Source organism: Amia ocellicauda, chromosome 10, assembly GCF_036373705.1.
Source record: "Amia ocellicauda isolate fAmiCal2 chromosome 10, fAmiCal2.hap1, whole genome shotgun sequence".
Taxonomy (NCBI): Eukaryota; Metazoa; Chordata; class Actinopteri; order Amiiformes; family Amiidae; genus Amia; species Amia ocellicauda.
The window spans coordinates 20,501,240-20,525,236 of NC_089859.1; the positions used below are offsets into that span (position 1 = coordinate 20,501,240).

The following is a 23,997-nucleotide window of genomic DNA, read 5'->3' on the forward strand; positions in this document are numbered from 1 at the left end:
ACCCCGTCTCTGCACCGTAGCGCACCCAGCAGCTGGTCAATGAGAGCCGACTTCAGAGCTGAGCCCGGCCCACTGCTGGGACTCTGGTATGATTCTTCCCTTACTCCCCTGAAGAGAGAGCGATCCGCTGGCATGTGGAACCTTTTTAATTTCAAAGCGGGGCAGCGTTTCTAATTAACAAAGTGCTGCGTCACCGGGCAAGGTTTCCTCCCTGCAGCAGTGTGGCAGGCCGGTCTCGCACAACCGGTGAGGAGTGTATAAACCATGCAGAGTGGACAGGGAAGATAGGTGATTTTAGTTGCATTAATAAAGTGCTATCAGGTAGATGGGCAAGAACATCGGTCGGTCACAGGGAGTTCAGAAGGTCCTCATTCACTTTTTTTTTGCATTAAATCACGAATGTCTCACGCACCCGTGTGCTGAGCCGCAGTCCTGCAGTGAGGGGATCCCTTCCTGTCACTGGGCTACAATTCAAGCATGTATAAACCAAACTGGGATGCCTGAACATCAAATAACAAGGAGAGCTTCTGTATGTGAGCAGAGACTGTCCATGCCCCCTTCTCCAGCCACATGGTCCCTTTGTCTCCCTCTCCCTCCCTCTCTTTTTTCTCTCCCTCCCTCTTGCTGCTCCTGAGGTCAGGCCACCGTGTCCTGCTGCTCTGGGGTAATTTGGGGTGAGGGGGTTAATTTGTTGGCCGTTCGGAGGGATTCCTGTGGATCAGTGTTAAAGACTGCCGGGGCTGTCTCACTGGAGTGGAGAGTGGCAAGAACTGTGTCATTACAGCTCTCCTGGCAGGAGTGAGGAAACCGGCACTGCGACGCTGATGCCAACAAGTGCATCAGCGATCGGATTTCAGGAGCTGATTTTCCATTTCCCTTAAATGATGCACAGTATAGAATAGATCCTTTTCCTACCTTAATGTTACTTATCATTAGCCCCCCCTTCTACTTATTTTATTTCTCAGTGTGATAAGCGGTGGGTGTGTTCAGATTTTTGTGCTGTCTTTTTTTGTTTTTGTTTGTTTAAATAGCTTTTTATTTGCTATGTGTTATTTAGGAAATTATTACTTAAATTAAGCATTCAATTCAGAAATTGAGAGCTCGGTTGGAACAAAAATCAATAGGGTGGGGGGTCCTCCAGGAACAGAGTTGAGATCCTTCTGCTCTGAACAGTAAAACCCTTATTGATCACACAGGCTTGGGAAAATTATGATGTATTATTTTTGTAATTGTTATTATTAATTGACCCGTAAAATGCTGCACTTACTGCCCGTACCGTATAGGACACACTGTGCGTGACGCAGGGGTTTAACCATTTGTGTGGAAAACCATCTGCCAGGAGGTCAACTGAGAGCTGGTAACCATGCCGTGAAAGAGTCTCTTCCTGGTAACCATGGAAGAGAGATGTGTTACCTTGTGCCATCTTTCAGGTCACTTCCTCGAGCCCTAACCCCCTTTCGTGTTCATCTCAAATTCAAAACGAGCATTATTGGCTTGGCCTGTTTACACCAGCGTTGCCAAGGCATTCACAGATGCAGCAAAGCTGAAAATAAATAGAGAATAAGCCCTCTCTCTCTCTGTCTCTCTCTAACAGGCACAGAAGCATGTTGCAAGCGTGCAGCTCAACCGGCTGATCAGGGTCACAGCAGTGCGGACGGGGGCCGGAAGGATGGGTAACACGGCGACCAAGTTTCGCAAAGCCCTCATCAATGGAGACGAGATTCTGGCCTACCAGCTCTATGAGAGCAACCCGCAGTTCAAAGAGTCCCTGGACCCCAACACCTCCTATGGGGAGCCCTACCAACATAACACCCCCCTGCACTATGCCTCCCGGCATGCCATGGCACGCCTCCTCAGGTGAGGCCCCCTCCCGCCCTCTCCTTGTCCTTTTCGGCGTCTGTCTGTGTGTCTCTTTGTCTCGCTCTCTTGTTTTCCCCCTCTGTCTCTGTGTGCGTCTCGGTCTCTCTTTGTGTGCTGCTCTGTATCTCTCTCTCTCTGTGTTGCTCTGTATTTCTCTGTGTGTGTGTGTGTGTGTGTGTGTGTCTCTCTCTCTCTCTCTCTCTCTGTGTCTGTGTGTGTCTCTCTCTCTCTGTGCGTGTGCATGTGCGTGTGTGTCTCAGTGTTTCTGTCCCTTTCCCTCTACAATCGTCTCTTATTGAATCAATTTCCTGAGCAGTGCAGGTTTGATTCTGTGTCTCTTGCTGTGGTGAATGCATAGACGTGGTGTTGAGATGTTCTTGCTGTTTTATGTTTAAATGCTTGAGTTAGACAGAATGCATGGTCACAGCTGTTTGTGGGATCGGGGGGGGGGGGGGGGGGGCGAAGAAAAGTCTGCAAATTAGAGGCATCAGGAGGCTGGTTTCAGGTTCTGTAACAGCCAGATACACAAACGCATACAAAAGCAACAAATGTATTTTCTTTCCTGTTGATTAGCATTAGAAAAGGCAGCTGTGATCCTTGAGGAAGAATCAAAAGGGAGAGAGTGATTCATAATATGAAATATGGGTTTGGTGGAGGTCACCGGACCAACCTGTAAATCAGGCTGCGAGTCAAAGCACTAACGCGTTCAGGGCTGGGGGGGGTGCTGTGTAACCGGCTGCTCATCGGCATATGTAGGCAGGAGGCCAATGGAGCACAGTACTGTAATAAGGCCCAGGCCCAGGCCCAGTCAAAAAATAAATATTAAAAATTAAAATATCTATATAAATCAATCCATCAATCAGTCAGTTGTTATTGGGTATAGTGCCCTACTTCTCAAACATGTTGTCACAGGCTGCTGCATCACAAACTGTCTATTCCCTGTTGGGTAAGAATCAACCAAATGTTTTACCTTTATTTATTTATTTTGGGAAGTGATCATTTTGATAACATTGTCCTTTTTTTTTAACCTGTGAACCATATTCATGCATTTGTTTATTTGAGAGGATTCTGCTGCTTTTCAGTTATTACTTATTTTGCCCGGCCTTCCCGTGTGGGTAATGCCATTCACAGGCACGTCGCTTTGTGCCTCATAAAATTTACGGCCCGTTACTGTCGCCCCACGAGAGCAGCGCCGTGTCTCTGGCTCAGTCTGGTGGTTTCAGTGTTGCTCGGCAGCTCTGGAAAACGCTGACCTTGCGTCCTCTGCTTTCTCCTCATCTCCCTCCAGAGATAATGCAGCAATTACGCACCTGTTGTAGCTTTTTATAAGTGCTAAAATCTATCTATTTATTTTAAAGTCAAGGTTTTCATAGCTCTAGTGAAAGACTTTGCAATAGTGAAATCGCTCTCCTTTTCCCCGTCACTTAGGTGTCTGTTTCTGATCTCTTGCCACTGCAAGCAAGGCAATGCTTGGCCGCTTGTTGGGTTTTGGCTGTCGTACCTTGCAGGTTGATTTTGTCATCATGGTGTTGTTTGGATGCTTAAGGCATGTTGACACAGACCCATAGTTCCCCGTCTGTGGTGGCTCTTCTTTCGGTGTACAAGGGAAGTGTGGGCAAAATGCAGACGCTGCCCCTGCAACGCTGCCATGTTTTATGGGTGAGGCGTGGGGAGCATGTGGAACTGCAGCGCCTGTAATCCCAGATTTGCAGCCTTAGTATGACTTCATGGAGTCTCCTTAGGCCCAATATACGTAGTGTCAGCCGACCATTGTGGACAAAGGAAACCAGTAATAATAGAAAGGGTCTCTAAATGGAAATATTTTTATTTTTTTAAAATCTTTTAACTGCTGAATTATTGTCATTATTTAACTTCTACTCTGTTACGTACTGTCTCATGTGGTAGGGCTGTCTGAATGAATGATGGCTTGCTTTTGAAGGGGGTGTGAGAGTCGTTGCGCGGAGGCTGGTAGCACTGTGTCTGTTCACATCTTCGCACTGCTGGTAACCCTGGAACTCAATATCGATCCTCTGCTTTGCTTTCAGGAATTTAAAGACACGTTTTTGTCGCTGTTGAGTTTGCAGTTGAACAGCTGTCGCTGTCACGGGTATTCACAAATCCATAAACTTGGTTTTCATTTAAGGACAGAAAAATAAAAATGCAGTTTTTAATCTGTGACTGAATTAATCTCATCCCCATTTTCCCCGGTTGAGTAATTTCTAATGGAGCACCGAACTCCTCCAAAGAATCCATCCTACCTCACTGAGCACAAAAATAAAATAACCCAATCTTTTTATTATTTCAGGAATTGAAACCAGTTAAACTGCAGTGAAATTGAGAAGCTGCTATGATTTCCACAAATAAAGCAAACACGTCTTGTATAAGTATTTGCCTCCATCCCCTGTGGAGCACAGTTTGATATGTAGCTTTCGCAGCTTTGCAGGGGTTTAAGGGCCCTGGACTGGAGACGTGCGCTAATTTGAATTGCATGCAGGCAAAGGGGGCAGGGGGTTGTGCCGAGAGAGCACGGTGCTGGCAATCGCGGAGAGAGGTGCGTCTCTGTGTCTCTCACTGAGTGTGTGCAGCACCCTGTGCCGAGACCCACCTGATGCTGCAGGGAGTACGACTGCTCCCGCCATTCGCCCACTGAGCACATTTCCCCAAAGCAGTGTAGACGGGAGCGGTGGCCCGGGACGCTGCGGTCACATTGAGGCCACAATGCCGAGCTCCCACCTTCTCCACCAGCACCCCCATCTATAGGAAACTGGTGCTTGACGAAGGATTCACTATTTCAGGAGAAACCAGCGTGTTTGTTTTATCATTCTTCTGTGCGCCTGTGGGTTTGGCTATCCCAGTGCCTTCTGCCTGTCCACTAACATTGGGCTTGTTTCTCTTTGTGGGTTGATTCTGTGGTCATCGGGGCACTGAAGTCCCAGCAGTCTGTGGGGGCAGCCCCTTTGTACCTGGGATGAGCCACCAGTCCCACACCTGCAGAGAGACAGATGTGAAAGTCGGAGATATTCATGGCGCAAGTAAAACATACGATTTAAGTTCATTTATTTATTTCCCAGGGATGATTACAGAACTTCACCGCTGTGCCCCACGAACCCTTATTTAGCTGTGCGAATTATATACATTACAGCAAGATCATATGTTTCAGACTTAGCCCAGCGGCAGCAGAACCACACACAACCACGTGTGCAACTGGATATAAACAGAAAACCAGTGTTTATCTCCACATTATTGTATATATATTTTAATCGCTGGATGGACTGCTAATTTTGGATTTTCAGTATTTAAAACTGAACCTATATGCACTTGCCTTGCTATGAAGAATCACGCACGAGGGATAAGAACAGGGCTTTCGATCAGGACGAACGAGTGGACCCAGACTGGAGTCGAGGGCTCTTCCACACTGCAGTGCCTAGCCCACAGAACAGGCTCTGTGTGAGACTCACGTCTGTGTGGGACGCAGGCAGCACACTGGGTTTGTGAAAACAGTGGTCTACTGTGTTTGAGAGTCCAGGGGCTGTATTGTTCCTCAGGCAGGGTAAGTGTGTCATTCCTGCCCAAGGTCAGATAACGCTGTGAACCCACATGTGTAGTATGCTGTCACAGACCATGCGAGTCGCTCAGCTGTGGCTCAGGCCTGTGTGCCAGCGCAGCCGCCTGGACGTTGTGGCACTGTGGCGCTCTCGCCAGCACGCCGCCCACAGTGCCCTCCCCCAGTGCCTCCCCGCTGAAGGCAGGCCGTTCGGTTCCTTGGTCTTCGTGTCCTGACTGCGACGTCACTTCTGATTCTGTTTCCAGAGACCTGAAGACAGATCTGTTCATGCTTCAGGACATTAAGAGAAACACAGCTCTGTTCTGCAGCGTCAGACACGAGACACGGGACGCTTTATTCACTAATGCAAAATAAATTAAATGAAGGAGAAAGACTTGATCAGGCATCGATGAAACATTTCAAAAATGTATTAATTCTGATATAAATAACTATAAATACATGCATTCATGCATGCATGCCTCGCTGCAAGGCCATTTTTGCGAGTCCAGCTCCCCCTTGGCCAGTGTCCCTTCCCCCCTCCGCGCCTTTGTCCTTCATAAAGAGCCATGGATCCGCCCCGGGTCCGGCGCTCCCTGTGCTCATTTCCTGCCCAGACAGCAGTCAGTCTGGGGCACCGAGGAGAGATGCCTTCCCTTCCTCTGCAGCATTTTTGGTCCCCTTCACTGTGGCCGTCTCCATGTTAGACACATTTTCCCCTGTTGATAAGGAGATAAAAGCCCTGCCTGTAAAACAGATGTTTCTGTCAGTTCCGGGGACACGGTAGTGTTAAATTAAAGTGCGGTGGACCCTCGTTAAACCTGAGAGGTTGAAAATGATTTTGGAAACCGAATAGAAGCCGCATAAAGGACAAAATCAAGGCCTTGCCTCTCGACAGAGCTCTTGTGATGAGCCGACTTACTTCAACTTGCTCTGAAGGGCTTTTGAGAAGCTTCACTCCACGCTTTCAATGTCCGCACTCCAGGAAATTGTATTGATTTGAATGCAGGTACAATTTAAAGCCATAAATTCTTTGAAAAATGATTCTCTGCTACCAGGAGGCTGCCTTATCTCACATGGTGAGAGCCCACTCAGCTCCCAGACAAACCATACATTTAATCTACTTAACGGTCCACAAATACAGCCCTGCTGCCATTGGTCTGGTTGGCCACTTTTTTGTCCAGACTGCAGTTGGCAGTTTGCAGTTCTGCTTTCTGTTCACACCTTCATTGATTAGTTTTTGTGCACATTTAGTTTAAATTGTCACATTTTAGTCCTGAAGAGTAAGTATAAAAGCCAGTGCATGTAGAAGCAGAGGCCATGGCTCTGGGCTCACTGCCTCACCTAGCACACGGGGGTCTCAGCCGGCGCTCGGCTCAGCCGGTCATACAGATGCGCTGACAATTGGGGCAATTTGAAGACCAGAGTTGGTAGAGCCGTTCTGTTTCCTGGGAGGGGAAATTTCTGGACAGTACCTGGGTCAAGCGGGCATTGATGGTTAAAAGCCTGAAGGGCAGCTGGGTGTGGATTTTTATTTTTCCTCTTTTCCCAAACAAACAGGCCGTTCCTCTACAGCAAAGATGGGAACCCCAACAAGCGCAACGTGCACAACGAGACGGCCATGCACCTGCTGTGCATGGGGCCCCAGATCACGCTGCCCGATGGGGCACTGCACCCCCGGCTAGCACGGCCCCACCAGGACGAGCAGAACCGGGCCGACTGCCTGCAGATGATCCTGAAGTGGACCGGCGCCAAGCTGGACCGGGGCGAGTATGAGCGGGCCGACATCAATGCCAAGGACAACAAGAAGAGCACGGCCCTGCACTACGCCGCCGCCGCGGGCATGAAGACCTGTGTGGAGGTGAGGCCTGTGGGCTCAAACAGCACCAGCACTCACCGGGACACTGGGTTTGGGCTGTTTATCATCAATAATGAGAGAACATGTTGCCGATATACATAGAATTGACTGTTTTTCAAATACATGTCTTTTTTTTTCATTAAAAATAAAGAGAGTGGTGGGCGGAGCATGTGCAACTTGTTTTAAAGGTGGATTTATTTATTTTTTTGGTCTTTTTATTTTATTTTTTTATTAATTTTACTTAGTGTTCAATATACAGTACTTGTAATAGGATAATGTTCACCTGTCTCATCAATACCACGTCTGGTTAATTGTTCTTTTCATTAAATTAGAACTGGTACATTTATTTACTTTTTTTATTTCTCGGAGGAAACAATTACTAGAGCGAAAAAGTGCCACGAATGCAGAACGCATAAGAAAGTAATAAACAGATGAGCCTAGTGACCTGTCTGTCTTTATTTCTGTAAACCTGAAAAAATTGTTTATTTTTGTATTTTCTGTTTGCTGGTTTTGATTTTTTAAATATTCTAAACGCACACAGGGGGTGCTCAGGTTGCCAAGCCTCTGGGTCAAAACAGTAGGATGGTGGTTTGTACTGCATTCGTGTTAATTCAACCGCAAACCTTATTTCTCACAAATTACCGGCATACAAAATTAGATTCTAGAGGTCAAAGTATCGATACAATATGGTGAAAATTAGAATAGAGATTTTACGTTACATGGTTGTATCTGCACAGCACAGTGTCTCGGCACCTTCCATCACCTCCCTAAGACTGGGGTTTAGATGCCGCCTGGAGACCGTTCTGATCTTCTGATCTTCTCTCATGCCTTGATTTTATTCACTGTAACTTGGGATTTTGAATTTTATAGTGATAGTGTTGCCTGGGATACAGCCACCTGCTAAATAAGTTAATCATCATCATTATTGTCAACGTAACACACCCCATGTCGTTCTCCTGCAGTACCTGGTGAAGTGCGACGCCGACCTGTTCTCAGAGAACGAGAACAAGGAGACCCCATGCGACTGCGCCGAGAAGCAGCACCACAAGGAGCTGGCCCTCAGCCTGGAGTCGCAGATGGTCTTCTCCCGGGACCCCGAGGCCGAGGACATCGAGGCGGAGTACGCCGCTCTGGACAGGAGAGAGGTACTAGCACCCGGGGGTGGAGGGTTGTTTTAGGGGTGGGGGAGGAAAGGGTTAAAGAGCCAGCAACACACAGGATGGAGAATCGTCTGAGAACAAAGAGATCGGCTGATCCGATAACGAGTCTCGGTGCCATTCCGTCAGTGTCGGGTTTTGACAAAGGTGGCCTGCAGCTGCCAGCACAGGACAGCCAAGTGACATCATTATTATACTGCCTACCAGATGCCCATAACCAGGGTGACTTACAGTTGTTACAATACATCACATTATTTTTACATACAATGACCCATCTATAGAGCTGGGCTTGTACTGGAGCATTCTGGGTACAGTGCCTTGCTCAAGGGTACAGCAGCAGTGCCCCCCACCTGGGCCTGAACCCACAGCCCCCCACTCAGGAGTCCAGAGCCCTGACAGAGCTGGTGAGGAGGCACACATCCCCATTTCAGGATGTTGCTTTAGGCTGACACAGAGTCCAGTCTGAGAACAAGCAGACAGGTCTACGGACCGACTCGTTCTGTCTCAGCGACGGGAGGAGACCATCACGGCCTTATTTGCAGATGTGTTGGAACAGGCTTTGCTTTTGTGCTGCTGTGGAGCTGCTGCATTCACACTGCTGGCGTCAGAGCCAGGAACGGGCCGCTGGCGTCAGAGCCAGGGCTTTGAAAGTTCAGCCACAGAGCAGCCTTTCTAAAGAGCTCGGTAACAATGTGACACATAGTTGGGAGTCTGTAGAAGTGGTTCAGTTGCAGCAGCTTTCCGAGAGCACCACGTCAATGCTGGCCTGTTCTTGGTGCTGTTTACGCCGGCCATGTGGGTTCTAGAGTCTCCTCACAGCCCTGGTGCCCGGGCCGCTGTCATCAAGGCACACGCGTGAGCGCTGCTCATCCAGGATGTGTGACAGAGCTGGGCCGGCAGCGTATTTGCTGTCTGGGAGTTTGATTTTACTCAAACCAGCCCGCAGTGTTTGTGCCTGCCTCGTTGGCTGGGGGGGCAGGGTTCTCCCGTGACTGTGGCCTGTGTGCAAGAGCAGGGATTTTATTAGAGACACGTAGCACATGATGCACTCTGTATAAGGGAGCTCTCTGCCGCAGGGGACGGCCTCCCGCAATGGTTGGAGACTTTCCCATTTTGTTTTAAAACATATGGCAGTGTATTGTGAGGGCTGCTCAGTGTATAACCTCTAATTATAGCTGTAAAGCAAGGAGAGAGCGGGCGGGGGGGGATAGCTTGCATTCCTTAAGATTATAAGAGACCAATGAAATTACATTAAAAACTGATCCCAAAGTCAGCTGATGTGTTTTTTTTCCCAGTTTTCTCTCTCCATGTGGTTAAAAAAAAGAAAGACATCAGCTGATTTTGAGATTAGTTTTTCATTGCAGTTTAATTGGTTGCTTAAGCACATTGCACACAGCAACACTGTAGGCTTGTTTCTTTTGTTATATCTGTCTTTTTTTAGGAATAAACTGTATTGCTGAGTGTTGTACCCCCTGTCATGCCACAAGCACTGCTTTACAAACAAGGTTTATTTTTGTGTGCTTTAAGAGCTGAGGGATTTTAATTTGTGGGTTTGTTTTATTGTACATAAGTCTTACTCTTCCACTTCAAACCAAAAGTTAAGTTTCTCACATAATAGTGTGTTGTCTGAAAAGCCTTGTGGATTATCAGTTTTTCTTATTTCTGTGTGTGTGTGTCTTTGCGTGTCTGTGTCTCTGTGTGTACGTATACATGTGTCTGTGTCTCTGTCGATGTCTGTGTTTTCGTGTGTGTGTCTATGCAGCCATACGAGGGCCTGAGACCACAGGACTTGCGCAGACTGAAGGACATGCTGATCGTGGAGACGGCGGACATGCTACAGGCGCCCCTCTTCACTGCCGAGGCTCTGCTGCGCGCTCACGGTACCTCCGCACTGACGGGAGAGAGAGAGAGGGGGAGAGAGAGAGGGGGAGAGAGAGAGGGGGAGAGAGAGACTGCTTTTAAGTCGTGCCTCAGCCATGGGCCGGCCTTGTTCATCTCTGTCATTATGCCTGTGACCAGTGGCCTGTGAAATTGGGCACCTCAAAGGTACCTCTGCCGGCACGTGCCAAGCGCCCCCTGTCCCCTCAGACAGCCGTTGCTTTCAGCAGGCATCTCTGTAGCCCTGGGTATTCCCACCTCTAACGCCAAACCTCCTACAAATCACTCGCATTTGTTCACCAGAGTTCATTTTTTTACGATGGTTTGTTTGTTAGCACGTGGTGAGTCACTCCGGGTGACAGTTGACACATAGTATATATTTGCACTTCACAAAACACAATACCATAAGAACGGGGGGGAAATAAGTCAATTACACTCCTAATGGAGGCCTATTCAGTAAGAGTAAGTGGTCACTGAGAGTTTTCACTTCTGCTGCTCTCCTCCTCCTCCTCTCAGACTGGGACAGGGAGAAGCTACTGGAGGCCTGGATGTCCAATGCCGAGGACTGCTGCCAGCGCTCGGGCGTGCAGATGCCCACCCCCCCGCCCAGTGGGTACAATGCCTGGGACACTCTGCCCTCCCCCCGCACCCCGCGCACCACCCGCTCCTCTGTCACCTCGCCCGACGAGATCAGCCTGTCACCCGGAGACGACGACAGGCCTCTGGTAACGACCGCCTGTTGCCGCTGGAATCGGTTTATTGATGGATTGCTGATTGATTTTATTTGGTAGCTGACGCCCTTATTAGGGTTCCTAATCAAGAAATGCAGTTCAATTATACTAATGCATTCACCCACTCAGACATAAAAGTTTGAATTGTGAACCTTTTTGCTTCAGTTTGTGGATCTTTGACATTTTCAGGAAATCTTTCAGGCTAGGGATGGTGAACTTTGTGCCAGAAAGTACAAAAAAAAAAAAAGCTTCTGCAGCAGAGTCATGAATTTGAGCAGACGTTTACACTTTATCAGTGACAAGTCCTCGGAGATGTTCCCCGCTCTGTGCTGAGTGTGGATCTTTGACTGTGTTTTTGTGTGGCCCATGAAAGCCTCCCGTTGTGTTCAGAGCCGAGCTTCTTTGGAGACTTATTTTAAAAGTTTGCGCCGGGTTTCCCTGACAATCGCTGCTTTCACAGCTCCCGTCTGCGCTCTGTCCAGAAACAGTCAACTCTTCTTCTTTTCTTTACCTCTGTACATTGTCCGCTGTCAGTCTATACAATGATACGTGAATGAATCCCACATTTTTTCATGTCATTATTATTATTATTATTATTATTATTACACAGATAAGTGTTCGGGAGGTTAGCAGTCTGTTCTGAGCATGCCACGACAACGAGGTTCAAGTCTGAGAGTCGCCCTGACCAGTTTTTTCGCTTCCTGCACACAGCTGTCTCTATGTGACATCTTAGCGCAGCCTGGCACGAACACTGCTGCTTGTGCGATGGCCGAGTGAAGGAGTTCCCCCTTCCCACGTGTTTTCTTATAATTTTGTACAGTTGGTGCTTTGAATTGCTTGGGCAGGCCATTCAGCCAGGATAACTTGTCAGCGGTTAAAAGCTCCCATCATCTTAATTCTGACGCGAATATTCACTGGTGACGGCCAAGCGAAAACCAGCAGGGGAGATCTTCTTCATTTCAGACAGCAGCACAGCATAATTAGAGTCCTAAAAATAAAAGCTTGTTTGTGTAATCTAGCCATCCCTGAGTGTCTCCACTCTCTCTTTTGAAATAAACATCGACAGCTTCTGTCAGTGAGTGGTGCAAGAGCTACGAAATCAGTTTTAATGGAATATAACCGGTTCAGTCCAGTGGGGCTGTGTCTGGGCAGTTGGGATCGGTTTTTCCTTTGCTAAGCGGCTGCTGCAGCATTCAGGTGCATTTGGACTCGAGCACGAAGCAGCCCATAGTGAAAAACGCATACACACATTAGTTAATGAATTAATTATTGAAGTAATTATTGGAATGGGTTGTGTTTTCTGTCTTCTTCCAGTGTGGCATTTGCATGTGCACTATCTCAGTGTTTGAGGACCCCGTGGACATGTCCTGTGGACACGAGTTCTGCAGAGCATGCTGGGAAGGGTGAGTTTTTATTTTTATTTTTTGTCACTTTTGAAATGACTTGAACACTAGACTGTCATTTCAGTGTCATGTAAGGTGGCAGAGCAGTAATAATCTCACAGGTTGTCCCCACCCCCCATCATCATGTTCAGATTTAAACCAGTCCCCCTTTGCTTTTAGTTATGTTTGTACTGTAAGGACTTGTCCAGCACTGCCGTGGCCCCTGACTCTGAGCATTGTGTCCTCCCTCAGGTTTCTCAACATGAAGATCCAGGAGGGAGAAGCCCACAACATCTTCTGCCCGGCCTATGACTGTTTCCAGCTGGTTCCTGTAGACGTCATAGAGAGCGTGGTCTCCAGGGAGATGGATAAGCGCTACCTCCTGTTTGACATCAAGGTAAAAACACAAACGTGTGTGTTTTTGTGTGTGTAATTAATCGTTATGTAACACAGCCACAGAAACAATGTACACCGGAAAAGCAAGTCATTGAATACATTAAATTCTATAACTAAAGCAAGAAACAATATAAACGGACAGATGCTACTGAAAGGTTGGGAAGAGAAAAAAATAAAAGCAAAGGATAAACCTGGCAACCATGTGAGGGAGTTTTACCAAAGCTGTAATGAAGACAATATTTAAAAAGCATTATTAGTGTGTGTGTGTGTGTGTGTGTGTGTGTGTGTGTGTGTGTGTGTGTGTGTGTGTGTGTGTGTGTGTGTGTGTGACACCCACACATTTCGGCGACAGTCACAGCTGCCCCCCACCTCCGCTGCCCCTTCCTGCTGAGTGCGATTGTTGAACTCGTCTCCTTTCACCCGTTCCAGTCATTTGGCCTGAAGCACGTCTGTTAAAAGATGATTTCTGGGAGCCTCGCCATGTCCGGGAGAACTAATGGCGTCGTATCGCAGGATCTGCTCTGTAACGGACAATTTTAGCTCATCTAACTGAACCGTAACTCACTGCGGATTTTATTTGTTTGTTTTGTTTCTCCTCCCCAGAAATTTTGAGCTGACCCGATTGCCGCTGTAGTTACCCTCTTTCACTTATTACTCTTTTTTATGACTCAGGATTTCAAAGATCATTTAATTGAGAAAAAGCAATTATGTGTTTAAATCTGAGGAGGCTTTTGGCTGAAGTATGATCTTTGGGAATGCATCGTTTTTATCACCGGTGTCAGTTATTTACTCATTTGCATAGTTTAATAAAGATTGTATACTAAACCACACAATTAATAATTAAGTCTCTGTTCTAATTGATTGACCTTGTGTTAAGACAGGTCGTGCCAGTCCGTGTCTCCGCAGCTCCTCGGCTATGTTCATATATGTCAGGAGTTGTATTCGCTGTGTGTGTCTGTGTACACATAGGTGTAGGTGTGTATAGCTGCTCGTTAAGAAGAATCCTGTTGTTTGTTTACCCGTTTCCCACAGACATCTGTTCCTATGTCAGTGTAACACCGGTTCGAGGAAGGCCGCAAATCCTCTTTCTCTCTGTCCTTTGGCCCCCTGCTCTCTCCGTCTCTCTCTCCATCTCCTCCATGATTACAGTACAGTGTGATTTCCTCTTTATTCCAGGCTTTTGTTGAGAACAACCCTGCTATCAGGTGGTGCCCCACCCCAGGGTGTGAGAGAGCAGTCAGACTGACCAGGCAGGGCCCCGGAGTGACCGGCTCTGATCCTCTCATCTTCCCCCTGCTCAGGGCGCCGGCTGTGGACTGCGGAAAGAGACACCTGTTCTGCTGGTAAGAGAGAGTGAGAGAGAGAGAGAGAGAGCGAGAACACATGCATACTTTTCCCTGTAGCGATGGCAGCATTAATCAAGGGATAGTTTTTCTCTGCGTACAAGAGCTGCAGGAGGGCCAGTGTAAGTCAATGGGCGAAAATTGAAAATAAACACTGGCCAACTGGTCCCCTAGAACCACCTCCAGCCAACTGGTCCCCTAGAACCACCTCCGGCCAACAGGTCCCCTAGAACCACCTCCGGACACCTGGTCCCCCAGCTCCAATGCAAGTCATCCTAGCCTGGCCCGGCAGAATCCATATTCTTTTCCGACATCGGTTTTAGGCCAGCAGAAGTAAAGTCTCAGGGGTGCGGCTCCTCTCGGCAGTGATTGTTGCCAGACAGCACACACGCCCGGGCCGCTCTGTTCCCTTGGCAGCTCCGTCCTCCCGCTTTAGGCTCCACAGCGAGTGAGCCACGGTGTGGAAACACATCCCACAGCAATCTGTTTGCACTAGATAGCATTTACAGTCCTTGCGAATCTTAATTTTCCCCTTTTTTTTTTTTTTTATAATATAAACAAGTGTAAGACTGACCATCCCTGTTGTGGATTCCTGCCTCTGCACCCTGGTCCTAATGTCCATTCTCAGCCGGTTGGTGACTGCGTTCCCGTTCTGCCACCTCCGCGCCCAGAGCCCCGCGACTTCAGTCAGCTACTTCCTCACCTCAAGCATCTTCACAGCTTTATAACACTTTTAAATAGCATCAGTTTCCTTTTCCCTCTCAGTAAGTGTAATACCAGACGGTGCTTTCTCACATCTCGGATTTGTTTTACGGAGGTGAAAATGTAAGCATCTAAAAAAGCACCGAATGCTTAATGTAGAGGGCCACAAAGAAATTCATCCCACCAGCAATACAATTACTGCTCAGTATCAAGTCCTGAAACGCAGGCCGGTGATTTCGCAGTGCCCGACAGTGTCAGCGACAGACAGAAGGTCGGTGTGAGCTTCGCGGCTGTTCATGAGGCGTTGTCTGGAGATCAGGCGGGTTTGTGAAAGCTTCTCAGCCGTGCTTCCCCTCTGATAACCCAGGGATCCCCGCTCTCTTGCTTAGCGGCTTCGGTTCTGATTGAGCTGAAGTGGCGGTGTGTGTGAAAGGTGGCCAGAGACGCATACGAACACCTGTGTTTGTCTGCAGGGAATGTCTCGGAGAGGCCCATGAACCCTGCGACTGCCAGACGTGGCAGATGTGGCTCCACAAAGTGTCGGAGATGAAGCCGGAGGAACGTGAGTGACCCCTGTGCTGTGCTGTCCTCAGTGTGTGTCCTGCTGCTTGTTTACAGGTGGCCTATTAAACTTGCAGTGCCCATAAAACCTACAGGAGCCTGTTAACCCCTCAAGGACCGGAGCCGTCCAGCCCTGATCTGAAGATTGTTTTGAATCCTTTTTAGATCAATTTCAATGTATATTTTTGCAATGAATAGACAGTCGTGTTGCCACTCGACACCCCGCTCGTTGGCAGTCCCCCTCCTGCCTATCAGTCCATGCACCGGGTCTTGCTGCCGCTGACTCGATATCTTCTCTCGCTCCTGTTCTCTGCCCAGTCGTCGGAGTGAGCGAGGCCTACGAGGACGCAGCCAACTGCCTGTGGCTGCTCACCAACTCCAAGCCCTGTGCCAACTGCAAGTCGCCGATTCAGAAGAACGAAGGATGCAACCACATGCAGTGTGCCAAGGTAGTCTCCGTCTCCCTCTCTCTCCATCTGTCTCCGTCTCCCTCTCTCTCCATCTGTCTCCGTCTCCCTCTCTCTCCATCTGTCTCCGTCTCCCTCTCTGTCTGTCTCCGTCTCCCTCTCTCTGTCAGTCTCCATCTCCGTCTCCCTCTCTCTCTGTCTGTCTCCGTCTCCGTCTCCGTCTCCCCCTCTCTCTCTGTCTGTCTTCGTCTCTGTCTGTCTCTCTCTCTGTCTGTCTCTGTCTCCCTCCCTCTCTCTCTCTCTATGTCACCACCTCCATCTCCCTCTCCCTCTCCCTCTCTCTGTCGCCACCTCCATCTCCGTCTCCCTCTCTCTGTCGCCGCCTCCGTCTCCGCCTCTCTTCTGTGTTTCTGTCTCTATCTCCGTCTCTCTTCTGTGTTCTCTGTATCTCTGTCTGTCTCTGTCTCCCTCCCTCTCTCTCTCTCTATGTCACCACCTCCATCTCCCTCTCCCTCTCCCTCTCTCTGTCGCCGCCTCCGTCTCTGCCTCTCTTCTGTGTTTCTGTCTCTATCTCCGTCTCTCTTCTGTGTTCTCTGTATCTCTGTCTGTCTCTTTGTCGGTCTCTCTGTTTCTCTGTTTCTGTCCGTTGGTCTCTTTCTCTGGTAATGTAGGCTCTAGTGAATGTGTGTCTGTGTGGCGTGTGTAAATACTGACCCTGCAGAGCTGTGTGTGTCTGTGGGGTTTCAGTGCAAGTATGACTTCTGCTGGATCTGCCTGGAGGAGTGGAAGAAGCACAGCTCGTCCACGGGGGGCTATTACCGCTGCACGCGCTACGAGGTCATCCAGCAGGTGGAGGAGCAGTCCAAGGAGATGACGGTGGAGGTCTGGTCATCACTCTTACCGTTGTTGTTTTATAGCTGATACCTTTAGAACTGTTTTTGTTGTTATCTTTATTATTATACTGCTGTGGTTATTAAGATGTTATTTTTAGGCATGATCTGCATCCTTATGACCCGCCTGACAGACACCTGCTTTATCTGCTGTTCTGTGTTGTCACCCCCCCATCAGGCTGAGAAGAAGCACAAGACCTTTCAGGAACTTGATCGCTTTATGCACTACTACACACGCTACAAGAACCACGAGCACAGCTACCAGGTGAGCGAGACGTGAATCCCTGCCTAACATACCCACCCACCCACAGCCGCAGTCCGTGTGACTCTGGTCTCTCCTGTGTCGTCATCCCCCATGTAGCTCGAGCAGCGACTTCTGAAAACCGCCAAAGAGAAGATGGAGCAGCTGAGCCGGGCACTGAGCGGACGTAAGTGAGACTCGAGCCCCCCGCCCCCCTGCTGACCACGGGGGGGCTTTACTATGCTTGTGAGTTCACGCTGGATGCGGACATACTTGATCTGTGCGCTCAGCCTCGCCCCCCCCGGCCCGTGTTCTGTGTTCTGTGTCCGCAGGGGAGGGCGGCCCCCCCGACACCACCTTCATTGAAGACGCCGTGCACGAGCTGCTGAAGACCAGGCGCATCCTCAAGTGCTCTTACCCCTACGGATTCTTTCTGGAACCCAAAAGCACAAAGAAAGAGATTTTTGAGCTCATGCAGGTGAGGACACCATTGGGCCTGGAGGGGGTAGAGACACTGAGGGACAAGTATATATTTGGGGGCGGGGGGCAGGGTGCATATCATTTAGAGACATCTTCAACTGCCTTTCAAGATATTGTGAAATGAATTCGAGATCTTTACATTTATTTCAGATTTCTTTTGGTGTTTTGAAGATATCCTGAAATGCACTTTAAAATAAGATATATCTGCAGTTCAAATCACTTCACCAGAATACACACCAGCTACATTAGAGTTGGAAGATAGAATCTCAAGTGCCATGGGGGATCAGGAAGAAATTAAAGTTTTATTAGCAGCATGGAGTGAAGTCGACCTACAGAAACAAATAATTGCTGGTTAAAGTTAGACCGAGTGTATTAAAAACTTACCAGAGTTCTTGCCGAAAATTGATTGAACAGGACCCCAGTGCAGTGCCGTGACAAGTTTAGAGTACAAAAAATGAAGGACAATAATCTGAGCGGTAGCAGACGATTTTATTAACATTTTATGAACAACTGGTCGGTTTCAGGTGTTACAGTTGTCCTGTGAATGATGTGCAGGTCTGTTGTACAACCGCCGTCCAAGAGCCCTGACAAGAATCTCCTAATGTAATTTACTAATGAGTTAATTAGAGTACAACCCCAGTACTTAGAGTCAGAAGCTGCCCTGGTGGGACACGCCGACCCCTCCCTGATCTCTCCCTCGACCTCTTATCTCCGTGTCCCCAGACTGACCTGGAGATGGTGACGGAGGACCTGGCCCAGAAGGTGAACCGGCCGTACCTGCGCACGCCGCGGCATAAGATTGTGCGCGCCGCCTGCCTGGTGCAGCAGAAGCGGCAGGAGTTCCTGGCCTCCGTGGCCCGGGGTGTGGCCCCCAATGACTCCCCCGAGGCCCCGCGACGCAGGTGGGCCGTCTCCCCTGTCCCTGCGTCCCTCAGCATGGCTGCCTGTCCCATTTCTATCCATCTCTCTCTACCTCTCTCTCTCTCTCTCCTGTATTTTACCCCCTCCTCCCTCTCTCTCTCTCTCCTTTATTTTACCACCTCCTCCCTTCCTCCCTCTCTCTCTCTCTCTCTCTCTCTCTCTCTCTCTCACCCTCTCACCCTCTCTCTCTCATCTCTGTCCTTCCTCTCCCTCTTTTCTCTGACACATGCCTGTGTTCTTTTTATGGTTGCTTTCTTCTCTCGTTCTGGTTGTTGTTGTTGTTGTTGTTGTTGTTCTTGTTGTTGTTGTTTTCCCTCTTGTATCATATTATTTTATTATTATTATTATTTATTTCTTAGCAAACGTGCTTGTCCAGGGCGACTTATAAAATATCAGCGCAATACAAAGTGCAATAATACAATGCAGTTCAAGGCAAAATACATTTTACAAATTCACAATTTACACAAGTGTATACGACATATACAGTAAACAATATATAAGGTCTTACGTCCTAGACTGTAAAAGCTGATAAGTGCAGACAAGATGTTAAGTCACAGTCAAGGGCCAGGGGAAATGGAGCATAGGGCAAATCAAAATAACAATACGAGTACTGGTAAAGCAAGGCAAGAAGTATTACATAGCTTAATGCCCCAGACCTGCTTGTTAACAGACATTTTCTGTGTTACAAGAAAACAATGTATTTGTGACTGTGCTGCAATTCAGTTAAATCTGTAAGGCCTTTAGAGTTTAACCTGCAATAAGCCTGTGGGGAGGAAAGAAAATCTGAACAAAAAAAAAAAACAATTGTATATACATATAAATAAGTAACTTAAGTTGTGAAGATGAATTATCTAAGCTGGAGTCGTGTACCTGCTGCTGTTCCGGAGTCTTAGAGCGGCGGAATTCTGTCTGCTGTTTTGCTAGCTTGTAGGCAAGTGCAACACAATCCTGAAATATTGAATCTGTCAAATGTTAAGAGAAGAAAGAAACCATGCCTGCTATACTGTTTATCTTGTATTTGCAGTTTTGCAGGTGGCACGTGGGACTGGGAGTACTTAGGGTTTGCGTCTCCTGAGGTAACTATCTGCCGTGTAGCTTCTCTCTCCTGTGTAGTAGTGAGACTGTGCTCTCCTGTAGCCTGTACTGTTGAGTTCGTCTGCAGAGACGGCCGCATGTGACTAAGACATTAACAGACTGAGTGCTTGTGCAGGAAGTAACTTGCTCTCCGTAAGCGATTGTTTGTAGATGCCTAACCGTGTTTGCAGAGGAAGGTCACTCAAGTGTCATTCTGTTCTAATCTAAAGATCCTGAGGAATCAATCAGTTCTTGGGAGGAATGATCAAAGAGAGAACTGTCAAAATTCAGAAGGCCAGCCGCAGGTATTGCAGAAGAGACCATGCACATTGTCGTACAGAAAAAAAGTATTTTCTTACTATTCTTATTCCTATTTCATTTTACTTTTTTACTTCTGATGGTTAATTGTTATTAAAAAAAAAAAAAAAAAAAAAAAACATTGGAATGATTTTTTTTTCCAGCTTTATTTTATTTTTACTGTGAAAGCCTTTCCCTTTTCCAATTATAATCCCAGCACCAGTAGTGCAGTTTTGTCCCCCTGTAACAGTCACAGATTTCTAGACTGGGAATGTTATTAAAGGCATGCTAGGTGACCCATTCCTTTGTGGGTTCATTAGGTTGTGCAATACCGGGCCTTGTAGTTATAGCACACACCCTGCTATCAGAGGATGCCAGCGGTGGCCTGGTACGGGTCCGGCTCTGTCATTATAAACTGCCAGCCTTTATTCGCACAGCAGTAATGTTTTCCTCTGTGGGGATAGTCCTGTTACACGGCTGTCTTGTAATGGTCCCTGTAAAAGTATTCGGGGTCTCGCGTCTCTGTCACTCCGTCAGAGGAAACTCGACCGCGGTGTTCAGACCATGTGCGTCGGGCCGAGGGCGTCTGTCCCGTCGGTGAGCCCGCTAGCTTATATCCATTTGGCCCTGGCCATCGTTAGTCGAGGTCGGCTGTAAACACGCTCATCCTGGCGAAGGCCCTTGGGTCTCGTGGGGGACTAGGCGTATACAGAAAGTTATTCTTCTGTCCAGTGTGCCTTTAGATATCATTGCCCAGATATGATTGCAAATCACCATTGCCAATAGCTGACAGCAAGGATCAATATTGAATCTGATTGAGAATTGTCTGCCCCTTCTCAGATTATTTTACTTTTTCCTTTCTGATGCTCAAAGGCTCCCTGGGGACCTTCAGTTAGATTTCATCCCTTTTGTATTTATCTGAAATCCCCACTGAAATGTGTTGTTTTCTGTGGGGAATTTGGTCTTTTTATTTGTTTATTTATAATTTATTAGACGCCTTTGATTTCAGTGACCATATCGCTTGGGGAAAATCACCTATTTTATTTATTTATTTATTTTAATGAACATTCATACAGCTCAACAAATTGGACAGAAAAATCTGTTGCTGCTTCATTATCTCGCAGGGTTTGTAATGGGAGGTGGATACAGTAGACCTCACACACACAGAGCAGCACTTTCACTCTCGCAATGATACATCATTGTCCTGAAGCTCTGACTGGTGTAGAAAGCTATTTATTACTATTCATTTTCTTTTGCATATTTATAATCTCTTGGATGGCCTTCAGTGTTTCAGGAAGCCTGCATATTAACATGTGTTCAGGGTTTTAGGGCAAGGCATGCTAGTAATCTATTAAAGCTGTGTTGTGTGTTCCTAAATTGCCTTAACACAAACCACACACCATCTTTGCGGTTCCTTAATACCTCACATTGGGGCAGTGGACGTAGATTAGCTCAACAAAATGCTTTTTACCCGACTGAACGCACAGGGTTCAGTGCGGTCCAGCCCGTAGGACCGAGAGCCCAGTGCCCAGACACTGTGCAGCCGAGCACTTTCGCTCCAGTAGGCTGTGGTGCTACTATTGTGTACCTGAATAGTATGTTACTGTGTAACATTCATATCTAAATATATACTTCTACTCTGTTTACATTTGTGTGGACATACGTGTCTGTCTGTCTCTGTTTGCATTGGTATGTTATGAAAAAGGAGTTTCTTTGTCTATGTACAATCTGTGTTGGTTTTGCCCTCGGATGATATATAGTCCTCTTTGCATGTCTGTGGGTTTGTCCAGCAGGAGTTCCAGTTACACATAACTCAGTGCAATCTGCATGTTGTGTGCATTGTTAGACGTGTGAGCACGCTCTACAAACAAGCTCTTCACGCTGCAGACAAAAACAGACCCCTGTTGTTGCTAGTGTGGCTGTGGGGTTCGAGAATCACTCGCAGACTCCTTTCTTTGCAGTTAGAACCTGGCTTTCTGTTCACAGAGGAGAAAGTGACGGCTATTAGAATATAGTTTTATATCTGGGGTAAAAAGGACATAAAATAACATAAGAAGATGCGGTAGAAGGGAAGATTTTAATTATATTATTTCTAGAAATCTTTTTGTAAAAATACAGTTAATATCTGGAACTGATCCTGAAAGCCATCTTCAAGGAAAGCAAGAAAATAAGTTATTCCAGACATTAAGACAAGAGGCATTTGCAGAATATTGTAGCACTCTGTGTTATTAGATAGGTAAATAGCTAAAGATATGAAGAAGCATCCCTTTACAGATTTTCTCTATTGTTTGTTGTGCTTTTCTGAGGCTTGCGTTTCACCAGGGATGTACAGAAAACACCTCGCATACCATCTTCCTCCGTGCGATCGGATCTGCTGCCTGGGCCCTGAAACAGGGAAAACCCGAGAGTCAGATGTGCTCTTGTCAATGTGTGCATCGCACATGAAATCAGATTTTCACATCTGACCTCCAGCAATCAGAGGCCTAAAGGAAAAACCAAACAAAAAGAGGATGTGGTATTTAGGTGTTTTTGTTTTTTGTTTGTTTGTTTGCTTGTTTTTTGTTTTTTGTACATCCCTATAATATCTCCTGGAATGTTGTGTGTGTTGTGACTGTGTTGTGCGCTGTGTGTGTGCGCCTCTGTGCAGCTTCATGGCAGCGGACAGACCAATCAAAGCTGTACGTGAGGGCGTGTGCGGGCACAAAAGCGTGTGTACCTCAGTGTGTGAGCGAGCTGGAGCCTAGGTCGACTCGGCTGCCAGAAGCTGTCACAGAGCCGTCTAACTGGTTGTGTAGTGGGCGCTATGGGGCTGATATGTGGGAGACAGGAGGGGCCGTGGTGAGGAGGAACAGTGCTAAGGTTGCCGGTGCTTCGTGGTTCCTGCAGGAGTATGCCGAGTTCCAGTACAGGAGGAGACACCGGCAGCGGCGCAGAGGAGACATGCACAGCGTGCGCAGTAACACCCCTGACCCCGACGACCCCAGCGAGAGTGCTTTAGGTACGCTGCCCAGAACCTGCGCTGCACACGGACACACGCACACGCTGACCCAGACTCTCACACGTTGCCTCACACACCGGTACCGCCACTCACACTCCTGCGGCGGACTGTGGTCTGAGAGAGCCCCTATCCAGGTTGTGGAATAATACTCAGGGCCACTCCTGAACCTTAGTTATTGATTAGGCAGTACAGGCACTTCTTCTGTTATGGCAAGTTGGGTGTTTAAGGGCCCCACAACATCTTAGGTAAAAAAAATAAAATAAATAAGAACGAAAAGCAGAAAACACAACCACACATAAATGAGTGCCCTGTAGATTCCTATGTATTAATATCTAGGTAGACATGGCTCCCTGCATGTGCAGCCATTAAGGACAGGTTGGGTCGGTTCATCGGCAGGGAGGGAGTTCCCCCTGTTGTCCAATTCGCCCCCCCTCTCTGACCGTATGCCTGTTTGTGTCCCCCGACAGATGCCCAGGAAGGGGGCTGCAGCCGGCGCCGCGGGGGCTCCATGGTGAGTTCAGCTTCTATGAGTATACTGCACAGCTCCTCGCTTCATGACTATACCCCTGTCAGTCCCTCTGAGAACCAGGACTCGCTGCAGGTACCTGCCCTCTGCCTTCGCTCCTTCTCCTCTCCATGGTCCTTGCTTTGCTGCATGCTTCTGTTTCAGAGCCCGCCGCCCAGTCCTGTCCCCCCCGAGCATGGCTGTACGACAGGGATGTCCAGCGCTGAACTGTCTGGGGCCACTAGTGACGACTGAGTATTGAAGTTTGATTCTGTGTGTGTGAGTGAGTCTGTGAGAGTGTGTGCTTGAAGTAGAGAGCGTCTGTCTCCGTCTGTCTCCGAGAGAGAATGTGTGTCTGTTAGAATGAAGGTGAGTCTGTGTGGGGGGGTGTTAGGATCTCACACCACAGCACCCATTTCACAGACGTTTAGAGCAAAAACCAAAGGATACTGTTGTCATGTTATATTCAGTGCACAGGTACAATTGGCAGCGGCTGCACTGTGGGCAAGGTTGTCACAGAGTGCCTGCCATTAGGATAGAAATAGGACGAGGAGATCCTGTGAGATCTGTGGAGCTTTTGGGGGCGTGGCATATTAACTGAGTGTCTGCAATGGTATCACAGATAGTATTAAAATAAGCATTTTGTGTGACATTTTGCAAATGAACACCGCAGCGTAGCAAATGCCATTGCAGCAAAGCAAAAGCTACAGCGGCAATACAGCTGTTTTCACATGTGCTCAACGCCAGCAGTGAGGGGCGGCGCAGAACGTACAAG

General features: G+C 47.8%; 1 protein-coding gene across 4 annotated transcripts in view; it reads left to right on the forward strand.

Moving 5' to 3' along the window:
• The window catches only part of LOC136760170 (ankyrin repeat and IBR domain-containing protein 1), a 38,554-nt gene that overhangs the window by 11,169 nt on the left and 3,388 nt on the right, over positions 1 to 23,997 (forward strand). The window contains exons 2-20 of one of the 4 annotated variants that reach the window (XM_066715458.1): positions 1,595 to 1,857; positions 6,962 to 7,262; positions 8,222 to 8,404; positions 10,179 to 10,296; positions 10,811 to 11,019; positions 12,340 to 12,428; positions 12,660 to 12,804; positions 13,980 to 14,146; positions 15,322 to 15,410; positions 15,728 to 15,858; positions 16,564 to 16,698; positions 16,885 to 16,971; positions 17,068 to 17,134; positions 17,280 to 17,425; positions 18,151 to 18,329; positions 19,373 to 19,424; positions 19,653 to 19,727; positions 22,606 to 22,717; positions 23,185 to 23,318. In XM_066715458.1, coding sequence (XP_066571555.1) covers positions 1,670 to 1,857; positions 6,962 to 7,262; positions 8,222 to 8,404; positions 10,179 to 10,296; positions 10,811 to 11,019; positions 12,340 to 12,428; positions 12,660 to 12,804; positions 13,980 to 14,146; positions 15,322 to 15,410; positions 15,728 to 15,858; positions 16,564 to 16,698; positions 16,885 to 16,971; positions 17,068 to 17,134; positions 17,280 to 17,425; positions 18,151 to 18,329; positions 19,373 to 19,424; positions 19,653 to 19,727; positions 22,606 to 22,717; positions 23,185 to 23,318 — 2,607 coding nt within the window. In that variant the 5' untranslated portion in view covers positions 1,595 to 1,669. The remainder of the gene's footprint in view (positions 1 to 1,594; positions 1,858 to 6,961; positions 7,263 to 8,221; positions 8,405 to 10,178; positions 10,297 to 10,810; positions 11,020 to 12,339; positions 12,429 to 12,659; positions 12,805 to 13,979; positions 14,147 to 15,321; positions 15,411 to 15,727; positions 15,859 to 16,563; positions 16,699 to 16,884; positions 16,972 to 17,067; positions 17,135 to 17,279; positions 17,426 to 18,150; positions 18,330 to 19,372; positions 19,425 to 19,652; positions 19,728 to 22,605; positions 22,718 to 23,184; positions 23,319 to 23,997) is intronic. The other 3 variants (XM_066715460.1, XM_066715459.1, XM_066715461.1) reach the window with 3 other exon arrangements.